The 14,008-nt window shown below is 37.3% G+C and overlaps 1 protein-coding gene across 3 annotated transcripts in view; it reads left to right on the forward strand.

Moving 5' to 3' along the window:
- Positions 1-12,662: 12,662 nt before the first annotated feature.
- Positions 12,663-14,008, forward strand: part of LOC106055233 (uncharacterized) — a 58,124-nt gene continuing 56,778 nt past the window's right edge. For all 3 annotated transcript variants that reach the window (XM_056010308.1, XM_056010309.1, XM_013211420.2), the window contains exon 1: positions 12,663-12,823. In XM_056010308.1, the coding sequence (XP_055866283.1) occupies positions 12,775-12,823 (49 nt within the window). In that variant the 5' untranslated portion in view covers positions 12,663-12,774. The remainder of the gene's footprint in view (positions 12,824-14,008) is intronic.

Here is a 14,008-nt window from a genome sequence, read left to right on the forward strand (position 1 = left end):
ACACGACCAGGCAGATATCCTAAAAAAAAACCTGTATTAATATATTTGAATCCCCCCAAAAAACATATTTCACTATTTTTATCTGTATACATTGAAAAACTCTGAGAAAATATCTTTTGAAGATTTGAACTCTACTAGGCTAGAGGTTGAGGCAGACAGTAAAAGATTTGGGAAGTCATCATAAAGCAATGGACCCGCCTGTCATTCATAAAGATTCTATCCAAGTCAAACAGAAAGGAATGGAGATAGACTTTGTAAGATCTTGTGTGGTGCCCACTACGGTCTATCAGACTATCCAAGTCAAACAGAAAGGAATGGAGAAAGACTTTGTAAGATCTTGTGTGGTGCCCACTACGGTCTATCAGACTAAGGGATAGGTGAAGGTGGTCGGGTGAAGTTTAGATCTAGATGAAGATAGAGACAGCATTTATATATGTTTACAATGCTTATATCAACTTACTCTGTCCGTCTGCCTGTCTGTCTGGTAAAAAATTGTGCAAATGTTTTTGTTTCCGACACCCAATCTCGAATCAAGCTGAAATTTTGCACAATTCTACACCTCCATTCTTCTTAATGTCAACACAGTTATCCACCTGCCGCTCTCAAAGATCTTTCAACGACGGGTCACTCAATGGCTCACGTAAAAAGTCATCACTCGTACGTAGAACATCAGGACAATCTTCCAACACTCCACTGTCATTCATAACTCTGTTATCATTTTCTTTCTCTTTTATTGCCCTAGTTACAGCTGCACAACCAAACTGACTGCCATCGTTCAAATCTATATTTCCAAGATTTAAGTCTGCCACTGGATCCCTAAAACATGCTATTACAAATTTACCGACAATATATTTCGTCTAAATATAAACGCACGCTAACGGGTAATCTCTTACAGTCCCATAACCAGTTTCAACCTACAACTTCCATGGATCATATCTTTCTTGCCAACTAACGAACTTCTAATACCCATCACGCTCGAGCCAGATTCTTTCAGCACAGACACAACTTTACCATTTACTCTACCAAACTTTAACTTGCCTACCGATCTGTCACGCAACGATTTATCCACATAAGACAATGTTTCTTTTTTACAAGCGGAAAACAATCAAGACCCTTTCCTAGGGAACAATTGTAACAGTTTTACACATCATGGGGACCACTCAGTCATCTGTACCTAACCGGTGGGCCAAATGCTCTGTTATTATAGTTGGGCCTGACTTTCCGTATCCGTTATCAGGAACACGCCCCTCAGTTTCATAACTTTGTCGTCTCGTGCTCATGCCGCGGATGCGCCCACTACCGTCAAACTGTCTCCGATAGCGCCCCAGCGAAACATTTCTATTTGGGTGAGAGCTCTCAGGGATTGCGGGTACTTTTTTAGAGCTTCCATCAGCATCAGGGGTGGAGTTAACTAAAGGCGAACGTTGAGGGTATTCAACTGACTTGTGGCCTTTCATGCCACATCCGAAGCAAACAATCACTTTTCATTCAACGAACGGCTTAACTGCTTCGCTACCGCTACACGCCGCCGCGACATATACACTTTCTTCTCTGGTAAGCGACGCCCCCGAATTCGCGAACTTGAATCCCTCTATGATGTCTAACATGTTCTCCACAGTATTTTGCTTATTGAGAACAAATTGGCGATAGATCTCTCCCGATACATTTTCTAATATTCTGTCTTTAATCATGAGATCTTTGGTCTCATCTACTGTCTTCCCGACCTCGGCCATTTTGCACCAGTACCCACGGAAGTCATTCTGCCGTGGTTTGACCCGATGGAACCTTTTCCGACAGGTTTCCGCATTAATGTCTGCGTGGCGGAGAAGTGCCGTTTTGACCTCATATTTATAGCTGAGGAACAGACTGTCCCTCAACATGAAGTTTTTGAGTGAGGTAGTCAGTTTGTAAGACAACAGTTGGACCACTCCTTACTATCAATTTTACACCTTGCTGCCACGGCCTCAAAGTGCGTCAGGTACTCTAGAAGGTCATCATTTTCCTTCATGCCTTGGAAGTTCTTGTCTAGCCTGTCCAAGACACTCTTATGTCGCACCTCAACTGCCTGACCTACCACTGCACCTGCCTCTGGCGCAAACGTCTCTTTAAGCCGTGCCAGTTCCAGTTCCTCTTTTCTCTTGAGCCCCTCCCTAGCATCTCTCTCTTTCCACCTCTCGTGCTCCTCACGCCTGGCCTTCTTCTCTCGTTCATGTCTAGCAGCCTCCTTTGCCTTCGCCTCTTTCTTCAGTCTCTCCTCACGCTCATGTCTAGCCGTCTCTCGTTCCAATTCCTCCTTCTTGGCTCTCTAATAGTCATCCTTCTGCTCCGCTACATACCTCTCCAACCTCTCACCACCATAACCAACAGCACGGCCGTCACTGATGAACTGGGCGGTTAAAACTAACCTTGTCTCCATCACACAGACTATTAAATCCTAATTCCAGGCTCTAACTGTTTAGCACTAACAAATACAAATTTAGATCAAAGAGAGAACAAATATTATTAATTTAATACATTACAATGGGGCGAACTGAAACCATGGGCACATCGACAATAACAAGGCCAAGGACTTATCTGCTCAGTATCCCGCGTCGGAAGAAGATCGCCTCACTCCAGGCTCCGCAGAAGAGAATAGCCACTGGAGCAGACCAACGGTTCTAACTTCAGGACGGTTCCGGTACACCAGCCAGCAAGACACACAGTTTCAGGCCGATCCCGTCGACAGGCACTCGATCCACTCACACGTTGCCGCTCCGAGCCAGAAGATTCAGGCGTTGGTGATAATAAAAAAAAAAACAGGTTAAAATAGTGACGAGGAGTAACACTCTCTAAAATTGCCATTATTCAATTCTATTTGTACAATTTGCGGTACTCCACAACATCAGACCGCTGAAGTGTTAACATTTATACCCTTAGGGCTTATTTATTTCATTATATTTATTTATATTTAATAAATGAACATTACATATATGGGTCAAAGCAAGGACATAAAGGTCACAAGGTTAAGATTTATATACTAAACAAGAAAAATACGCATCCTTGAGATCGCCATTCACAAGATCATAGGACCAACGAATTTAGAGCTACACCACGAAGAATAAAGTAAAATAAAACTAACTTACCCAATACTGGAGAAGAAAACACCAAAGAAAACTCCAACAAAAGATCATCGGCACACCCACAACAGAGGCAAAGAGGCAATGACATCAACAAAGCGCGACCCTAGGAACTAGAGCGCACAAACCATTATGGAGCACAAAAGAGACCTCACACAAGAAGCAACTCTAGATGCGCACCACAATAGGTACCTGACATTAGTTGGGGAAAAGTAAAGGCAGTTGGTCGTTGTGACACCCTCGTTAACCGTAGGCCACAGAAACAGATGCCCTTTACATCATCTGACATCTGCCCTATAGACCACAAGTTCTGAAAGGGAAACTTTACTTTTACGAATTCTAATAGAGCGTGGATTGTTTAGTTACAACGAACAGGGTAGGACAGTGTTTCCCAAACTTTTTCCTCAAAAGAACACTTCGCACATTCGGACTATTAAGTGGAAAACTTTGCTTTTTTTTTAGAGATTAATTCATGTGGTGGCCTACTTGTTAATATCTATTCAGGCCTGGCGGAACACAAGGGTTCCGCAGAACACAGTTTGGGAACCACTGGCGAAGGACATTTATAGTATTGGTGACAGTGAACAGACTGGATTAAAAGCTCTATGTAAGCTCATCTTTGGTGGATGCGGTCATTCTTTTTTAGTCTCGTATATATCAATGTTAGAGTTTGAACTTGTCTTGCAAAAAAAAAAAAACCCAGCTCTAATGGGTACCTGACATTAGTTGGGGAAAAGTAAATGTGCTTGATCATTGTGCTGGCAACATGACACCCTCGTTAACCTTGGGCCACAGAAACAGATGATCATCTTCTGCCCTATAGACTGCAAGGTCTGAAAGAGAAACTTTATTATTTTTATTATTTGCAGAAAAATAAGATCATTTTTTGTGTGAAGCCTCTTCAAGAACAGTGCAGTCAGTACGAGAGCTGTTCTTATCAAACTTGTTACTCAGAGATCCTCAAATGTCGTGAAGTTTGATTTTCTATTCCTCAAATGTCGTGAAGTTTTATTTTCTATTCCTCAAATGGCGTGAAGTTTTATTTTCTATTCCTCAAATGTCGTGAAGTTTTATTTTCTATTCCTCAAATGGCGTGAAGTTTTATTTTCTATTCCTCAAATGGCGTGAAGTTTGATTTTCTATTCCTCAAATGGCGTAAAGTTTTATTTTCTATACCTCAAATTTCGTAAAGTTTGATTTTCTATTCCTGAAATGTCGTGAAGTTTTATTTTCTATTCCTCAAATGTCATGAAGTTTTATTTTCTATTCCTCAAATTTCGTGAAGTTGTATTTTCTGATTCAGTTCGGACTCCAACAAGTAATAGTGTCTTTAAAGTCAACGTTTATACAATGTCTTAACAGAATTAAATGACTTTAAGATGTTTCAAATTGAATAAAGAAATGTTTTAATAAGTTCTACATGCTACACATTTACATTTCTAAAACACTTCTATCTAAATAAAAAATTAGCATTGATGCAAACTATGATCTAATTCTACTTCCATCATCTAACTGTATATAGATCTAGATGGAACATTTTTCTGGCCTACAAAGTCAGTAACCAGTGCATCTGTTTCTGAACTTTTAGCTGTTTCTCGCTCAATGGAAGGAACACTAAGCGAAACCAACCTGCTCTGTGTGATAGTCATTTTTAAACTTTTTTTTTTGATCAATATAAATTTTGAAAATGACCGCTAAGCTGAACAAATTGATACAGACACAAGTGAGAAATATGATAGATGCTGGGACATAGTTTAGAAAACTAGGTGATAAAATGTAGATGTCTTGATTTTCTTTAAAAAGTCAAATCTCATGTAGTTGATAATAATACAAAAAAAACAAACATGAAAATCTCGTACACAGACTTGATATGTCGTTATGAAAGGTTTCATTAAAGGATTGCATATTTCAACAATAGTCTATAGCAATCTGGGTCAAATGCAATTGGAGGAATAGTGGCATCATACAACCTCTTGTCGTCTGCACTTGAAACGAAACTAGGCATTAACGACTTAAACACGATAACAATATTTTATGGCAATGAAATAGGTCAAGTGATTGATAGTGCAAAGATTAATGAGGAGTGCGCTATTCCTTGTTGCTACGCAGCCCCAGCTGTGGCCTACATATTTTGCCACACCTAGAGTAGGCATAACCATTGTCCACCGATAGTCTACGTCTGTCCTCGGCAGCGGACTTTCTTTTGGTTTCAAATATGTATCCCAGTCCTTTGTAAGTGACCTTCAGCTGTCTCATTCTGAAGCCGCATGTAACCAGGTGCATTATTCATTACTTGGAGCTGATTTGATCAACTTTTGATATGTCTTGAGTGCAATGAAGGAGGACAATGGCGTGGATATGGCTTCTTATAGAACCGGTATTTTTATCTGAACTGCATCGCCCAAAAGGTCCATTATTTCGTTTTGAATCTGTAGGGCTTTCTGTCAGATTTCAATATTCATAGCAATTTCAAATAAAGCCTAATTAGATATTTTTGTTTAAATATAACGGTATTAACTTTCTTTATGAACTATGAACCAAGGAAATAATAAGCATGGGTCGAGGTAAGGCACAATTCCATGTTCAATTGAATCCTCTCTATCTCCTAGATCTTTGTTATAAGCCTGTTCTCCATTTCGATTTAGCCATTCATTATAGTACCACAAGCACGAAGCCTATGTAACAAGCTTTGTTTCCTTTGCTTGCTAATATTTAATGATACTTTTTTAGCGGCACCCGAAAGGGGAAAAGACGCTATTAGTTTTGTACGAAATGTCTGTCCGTCTGTCCGTCTGACCGTCTGTCCGTATGTCCGTCCGTCCCGTTTAGATCTCGTAAACTAGAAAAGATATTGAAAATCCGACATCACAATATTTTAGACCATTCAAAGTTCTGGTGCAACGGCTACTTTTTTTTTTCTGAAAGCGAAAAATCTAATTTTTTAAATCAGTTATGCACGCAGTTTTTTAAAGAGAAAAAGCTAATTAGTATGCATTATAACTTAGACCTAATTTAAAATGAATAGTAATCTTATAAAAATCATTTTTTAAACATTTTTTATTGTGGAAATTATAATTTATATATTTTTCTATTTTTGTTTTTGAGGATTCGAATAAGAGATTGAGCCTTTTCAAAACAATTGGATCAATTATAAGACATCAGTTAGGCAAAGGGAAGCGCGGTGGCTGAGCGGTAAAACGCTTGGCTTCCGAACTGGGGGTCCGGGTTCAAATCCTGGTGAAGACTGGGATTTTCAACTTTGGAGTCTTTGGGCGCCTCTGAGTCCACTCAGCTCTAATGGGTACCTGACATTAGTTGGGGAAAAGTATAGGCGGTTGGTCGTTGTTCTGGCTACATGACACCCTCGCTAATCGTAGGCCACAAAAACAGATGAACCTTACATCATCTGTCCTATAGACCACAAGGTCTAAAGGGGGAACTAGTTAGGCCGGGTTCACAGCTAACTTTACATTCACTTTCACCTATCCTTGATCTGCGGGACCGTTGGGGCACTACACAAGATCTGTTAACCTTCTTTCTCCATTCTTATCTCTCATTTGTCTTTGATATAATTTCATTTACATGTTCTTTCTGAAAATATTGAAGCCTGCCTGGATGGACCTTTTCGGGGGCCGATTTTGAGTTTGTGTTTCCACACAATCTGTCTTTTGTAACCTTGTTTTTATTTGTTATGACTGTATCTCCTTTTTTAAAAAATTATGTTGTGAACATTTTGTACACAATACATAAGACAACAAAGCAATGTGAAGACTTACACTATTTGTCGGAAACTAGTTTGTATGATAGCATGAAGATTATATCTTCTATGGGATTCCATCCTTTAAATGACCATTTTCAATATTTTAAATACAAAAAATAAAAGAAACAGATTAAGCTTTGAAAAAAATTGAATAATTATCAGACGTTTCGAAATATTAATTCGTGACCATCAGGACTATCCTTATAGACCTAATTGTTATTGTTACCCCGCCCCATTCCTTATTTTTATGTACAACACATTTCTATTTCCTAAACCAAACTCTCTCTCTCTCTCTTCCCTCCCCGTTAATACTAATACTATCAATAGTTTATGGAGATACATGGGAAAAAAAGAATGGAACAATCTGGCATTAGTGTAATAGTCTCCTCAAACGTACAATTAGGGCTAGCCACAATAAACCGAATGGAAAGCAGTTCCTTACATTTAAGCAATCCAAGCCGCTGGTACATATACACTATAACTTTAAACACGGGTCAATGTTTTAAAATTAACATAAAGGTTCGTACGATGTTTAGGATATTTGAAGGGAGCTTTTCAGATTCTATTCTATAACACACATTACAAAAGTGCATATATTTTTTTTTCCTTTAGTGATATCTATAAGTTCTCACGTGGGCCCCAACTGGTCAAAAGTTATGGGCCCAAAAGCAAGCAATTCCTTAGCGCCATTGCTGGAACGCCACAGACTGTGGGCCCCCTAATGGTCGTGGTCCCGGGTTCATTGAACCCATTCGTGACATGGATCCTACGCCACTGAACCTGTGGGCATTTTAGACCGATAACTGGTTGCCACGTCACAGGTCTGTACCACATCTCTAACGAATCGTCTCGAGTACATCCTGTCAGCTACTAAAGGATTCATTTACAAAGTATGTCCAGTTTTTTAGAGTTTCCTTTTGTCTTTCTTTTTGGTCATCCCCAGAAATTCTTTTTTTCTCCTTTTTGTCTTCTTTTTAGTATGTAGTTGTCTGGTAACCCTACACTCGACTATTTACACGTAACTTCTTTCTGATTGTCCGTGAACCAAGCAATACATCAACATATACAAAATACAGTAACAGATAGCGCCGGTTATTAAATAAAAATATCTCTGAATTGAAGACGACAAAATACAAATTACATTAGACCAATAGATCAACCTATTTTTTTTTTACAAAGATAAAGAAAAATGTTAATTTGGAAAAGTAATGAAGCAGTGGAAGTCAAAGATAAGAAAATACTGGCATTGACATTTTTAAATCAATCAATGAACAGATCTGGTACTCGGAAGTCAAACCTAAGCTCAATGTTAAGGAGATGAATGTTGCTGAATGTGATGTCTTATGTTTAAAAACAAAACGTATTCTCTTCACTATTATGTCATTGGGAATAAAGTTCTAGACTATAGAGATATATCTTTGAATACATGCAACACACGATGTGACAAATACAAACGCATGCTATAAAAATGTCCTTTACTTAAAAAAAAGCTATAAATAGAATAAGGAAATACCAAGTATCACACTAGCTTGGAATAACCTACAAAAAAATCATGATGAAATCTGGTTAACTTCTTCGCATGCGGGGGGGGGGGGGGGGGGGGGAGCATATCGATTTATGAGTATTTAGGTTGACCTAAAAAAAAAACGCATCATTGTACAGGCCGGATATGCTCCCCTTTACGGATCGGGTAGGGTCCTTTTTATGCAGTTTGAGAATTATTGGAGTGGGAAGATTTTTTTTTACATTTAAATCATGTCGGAATGTTTCTGCATAAAGCAGCGCTTGCGGTCGGAATAAAATGCGGACCAAGGAAGAGGTTTATTTGGTTGGCTAACACCTCTTGTTGAAGTTTGTTTCTTCACGGATCTAGAACAGTTACAAATAGAAACACATAGATCTAGAATCTGTTCTTAAAGAAGAGTCTATGCTTGTGTATAAAAAAAATCATAATGTGTGAGATTAAACAAAAAAAATTGAGGTTAAAGGTTAAATAACGCCTAGGAGTTTAATCTCTACTCTCATAACCATTTACAATCGCAGAAATACATCTACTAAAGAGTCTCTTTTTTCTGACTACTTTAGTCATTACACCCAGCCATTGATCTTAAAAGAGAAATCGTGTGCTATTGCCATAGCTTGAAATGATTTTCATTTAAGGTTTGAGCCGTCGATAGATCTCTAATTCGGGAATCGAAACCATTTTATGAAGTTCGGATTCGTTTTTGTTGCGGTTAGATTTAAGTTTGATAACGAGTATGGTTCGGTTCGGTAACATTTTGAAACTCGTGTTCAGGTTCGGTTCGATTTGACAAAATACGGTCATGTGAAATCCTGTAAAAAAATGTTCAATGCAATTTATTAATTAAAACACTTGAAGCTTGAAACTTGACATAATGATAAAACACAATGACTACGCAAAATTCTAGTTGGAGCAACTTCAAATATTCAAATAGCTGCAGCCAAGATACACACAATGTCAAAATACTCATGAAACGACTGTTAACTCATATAACGGTAGCTTAAGTGGCCTATTGTTAGTTTGACAATCAAGGTGGCTTGTTGTTTAGGAAAATGTCAGAATTTCTGAGTAAAGCCTAGTCCTAAGCTGTGGATATTGACTTAGAAGGATGAACACTAACACTTAAACGAAGGCACAAGAAAAACAATCATGCTTATTCTTCTAGAAACATGGACAGAACCCATGTCCTTCCTGATACACCATACAAAACGGTACAATATAAAACACACACACACATACACACACACACACATATATATATATATATATATATATATATATAGATATATATATATATATATATATATATATATATATATAATTATATATACAAACAGCACTATCACTATAAACCTATCAACAGTCACTCCACAAAAAATACTCTTTCACTGGCAATATTTGTCTCAGGGAAAAAAAAAAATTAATGGCAATGGATGTCATCGCCTGAACTTATTTTCAAAATCTTTTCAAAATTGCAAAGCATCGCAGTCACGCGCAATGCTAACTAACTGTACAGTTGCTCCTAAAATTTTGAAAACGGCTAAACCATTTCCTATACTTTGACAGATTATGTATATCTATTCAGAAACATAAATGCCTAATTGGACAATTCTGATTTGACTGTTATACATTTTCAAAATATAATGATCTTAAAATTAAATTTACTCCCATCTTTTTTTTTAACACGGCTTTACAGGAAATTACACAGACATTAATTAAATAGACTTAAAGATTTCTAGACCGGCATGGGAACTGATTGAAACATGAAAAACAGTTTTAAAAATATTTTTAAAACAGACAATACCTCCATTATAAAACTTCAAATATAATAAAATAATTTTTTGTGTGGTTCAACTCCGTGATCGAACCCGTGACACCTTTAATTGCTAGTACTTACGCATTTTCTGATTCGGCCAGCGAGGAAGACATAGTTGTGTGATTATTTATTGGTAATTTCATTTTATGGACATCTAGATCTAACACTAGACTTGAAGTTCTAATTTATAACTCAGTATTTTTCTTTGTTTTTATGTCAGGATGTTACTTGAATTGTTGTTTTTTAGACTTACTCTATTAATGGAGCCCAATATTGAACTTTAGCATTTTTTAGGGGAAGGGGTAGGGAGTAAACCCTTTGAACCCATGGCTAGGGTTAGATAGTAAACCATTTGAACCCATGGCTAGGGTTAGATAGTAAACCCTTTGAACCCATGGCTAGGGTTAGATAGTAAACCCTTTGAACCCATGGCTAGGGTTAGATAGTAAACCCTTTGAACCCATGGCTAGGGTTAGATAGTAAACCCTTTGAACCCATGGCTAGGGTTAGATAGTAAACCCTTTGAACCCATGGCTAGGGTTAGATAGTAAACCCTTTGAACCCATGGCTAAGAGCATTGGGACGTAGTTTTACTTTATTATTTTTTTATTGGAAGGGGGGGTTTAAACATCAGTGTCTATCTAAACTACGCTCATAGAAATTTGATAATGTAGTTTTGTTTTGTTTTTTTTTTCTTGGAAGGGCGTTTTGATATCACCTACACCCCCCCCAACCCGGTTTTAAGCTCAAAATTTCCTTTGCTACCCCTGGGTGGGGCGAGGGAGGCGCAAGGTAGGTCATCCTCAAACCCTAAAAAAATAAAGTAAAATTAAAGCATTCACTTTTTTTTTTATTTGAAGAAAAGTTATAATTTCAAAACTTTTCTAGACTACGATCATGGAGTTTGGTTATTGTATTTTTGTTTTGTTTTTAAAATACTATTACTAATAATAAGGCTTAATGAGGAATGCAGAGATTTAAAAATACTAACGCAAAACTAAAGCCCCCATTTGTGTGGATGGGGATTTTAATTAGGGAGGGGGTCAAACCCCGAAACCTCCTCCTGTCATGGGCTACGCCCATGAATGTTGTAATGTAGATGCCAAAAATCTTTGTAGAGCTCCTACTTCATTAGCTATTGAACACGTAAAACGTGGGGATATGTTTACTCTTTAGTTGCACAACAGAAAAATGTATATAATGTAACTATTGATGTAGTTTCTGAACAGTTTCAAGAATTAAGTATAAATATATTTTTAAATCGCTAATTAAAATACCTAAACACTCTGCAATATTTTAATTAGAATAGTGTTAGTGTTATCAAGGAACTGGAAAATCGTGGATGTTTAACTCGGTGAATGCTACGTAAGTCTGGCTGAGTATACCTCTGTTTGCATATCGACTATTTATTTTGCCCGGAACATTCTTAACTCTTTCTCTCCTAACTGACGATACCAGCGTTGATTCCACCGGAATGTGGTAAATAATTACGGAGAGAAAGAGTTAAACCCATCCATATTAAACGACCCGCATCACAATGCTCCTCTTATCGCAACACAATGTTCTAGCCCTCAAATTCTATGTTCTTTTTTCATTTTCTCTTTTCTAACACAAGAGTCTGTATCAGACATCTCTTCTAAATACGCATGCACACTTACTCTTTTTAAAGGCCTTTAGAATTTATATTCACGGTGACAAATATTAGGACTTTATTTTTTTTTCCTATAGAAAAAATCTACTTGTAGATCTAGATCTAGTTGTCTAAAAATTGTTCTACACACACATCCTTTCATACAGATATAAAAACACATTTGATAATCGCAATGGTCTAAGGATAATCCCTCTGTTACATGCTAATAATTCTCTTTATCTAGAGGAGTATAACAATAAAGATCTAAATCTATGAAAAAATGTTAAAAATAAAATAAAATGCAACGAAAGAAATCTACAAAGTTACGAACCAAAAGAAAGTCTTAATAGGCTAAGTGCTTCAAGCGAACCGAATTATTGTATTGTTCTTAAGACATGAATATATCGTCTTTCAAATACATATTTGGTAAAAATTGCGAATAAAAATCATTTTCGGTAAATTTAACTGATGCGGTTTCCATCTTTAAAATGGCTTAGTTGTCCTAAGCTTCGATGAGTATAAATCGGTTAAATTTTCGTAGCTTATCGTCCATGGCTAGTGGGATAATCAGTGATTATGAGTGAATGAATGAATATGTGGTCAGGACCAATCCTTTTATATTGTATGTCCCAGAACGATACATTTCTGCCAGTTATTTACAAGTCAAAGCAAGCAATTGAAATATTTTATTGTCTATCATGCACTTTTTTTTTTTACTTCGAGACCTTGACAGTCACAGTCAATAGCTTCTGGAAAAGGTAAAGCCCCTATGATAAAAAAAAGTCTTTGGATTTTCCCTAATGCTAACCTGCTCTGTTACCGGTTACTTTATAAAAGAGCTTCGCATGTCAGAATGGACCGGTACTGTGTCGTGATTGAACAATTCCCATTGAACTCATGTTCATGATGCTCTAAGTTCGTTCATCACAAATGTTGCGGCTTTTGTTCAATTTGTTTCTGTTCTGTGGGATTAACGAAGGTAAGAACATCTTAGTGCCAGATGCTCACTACATGCTCAAATAGTTTTCCCTTATGCTGTACATGTTACCGCTATACTGCGACATCAGTTAGTGTGAAGTATTCCAAGCTAATCTGAACATTAACTGATTTGCTCCATTCATGTGCGGAATTCGATTTTCACATAGGTAATGTGCACATAAACATCTTACGTACTGTTTAAGTTGAGACTAGGGGGCAAGTTAAGAGTTAGTCTTTATGGTTAGGTTTAAGGATTTTGATTTGTGTTGTATTAGAGTTAGTGGTACCGTTAGGAGTAGTTTTAAGGTTAGGGTTAGGGGTAGAGATAGAGTTGGATTTAGGTGTAAGGTAAGGGTTAAAGGTAAGGGTTAAAGGTAAGGATTAGGATTAGTGTTTGGGTTAGTTGTACATTATCTTGGCATTGTGAATAAATGAAACAATTTTCCAAACATTAACAGATCTCCTAGTTAATCTGTACATTAACCTGGCGTCCACCTATCTCTAATGGGTACCTGACTTTACTTGGGAAAGTAAAAGGCGGTTGGTAGTTTTGCTGGCCACATGACACCATGCGTTGGCCAAAGAAACGGATGACCTGATCATCTTCTGCTCTATAGATCGCAAGAACTAAAAAGGGGAACTTTACTTTTTTTTTTGAATTAGCTAATATTTTGATTTTACTTTATCTAAATTGATCTATTTCCTATATGTTATAATTAAAGATTAGCTTGGAATTAAATGTATAGAAAGAAGAGTAATAAAATATTACGTCACATTAGTGCATCTTGAGATAAGTCCATTTTTTTTTGGGGGGGGGGGGATAAAACTTGATCGGCTGCGAATGCCACGGTGCTGAGCTCAAATGCGAGTGGGGGAAATAGGAAAATATGTTTTCTTTGCTGACTATTGTTTGGGCAACGTCTGCAGAACAAGACTTTTAATGGTAAAATTTTAAAAACATCAGTACAAGAATAGTCCCTTTAACTAAGAGTTAACCTGCTATCTTGTGTTGAACTTTTTACTAACAAATGTATTACCATGGAGGTCAACAAAAAGAGCGCCTTTGAGTTTTCCATAAGGACCAAGCTTGGGTTGCGATTTAAATCCATGTGGGTATGCACCGTTAGACTGGGCATGGTGAAAGTGCTTAGGCCAAGCTGTCATGCAGCCGTTAAAGGATTCTAAG

Source organism: Biomphalaria glabrata, chromosome 14 (genome assembly GCF_947242115.1).
Source record: "Biomphalaria glabrata chromosome 14, xgBioGlab47.1, whole genome shotgun sequence".
Lineage (NCBI taxonomy): Eukaryota > Metazoa > Mollusca > Gastropoda > Planorbidae > Biomphalaria > Biomphalaria glabrata.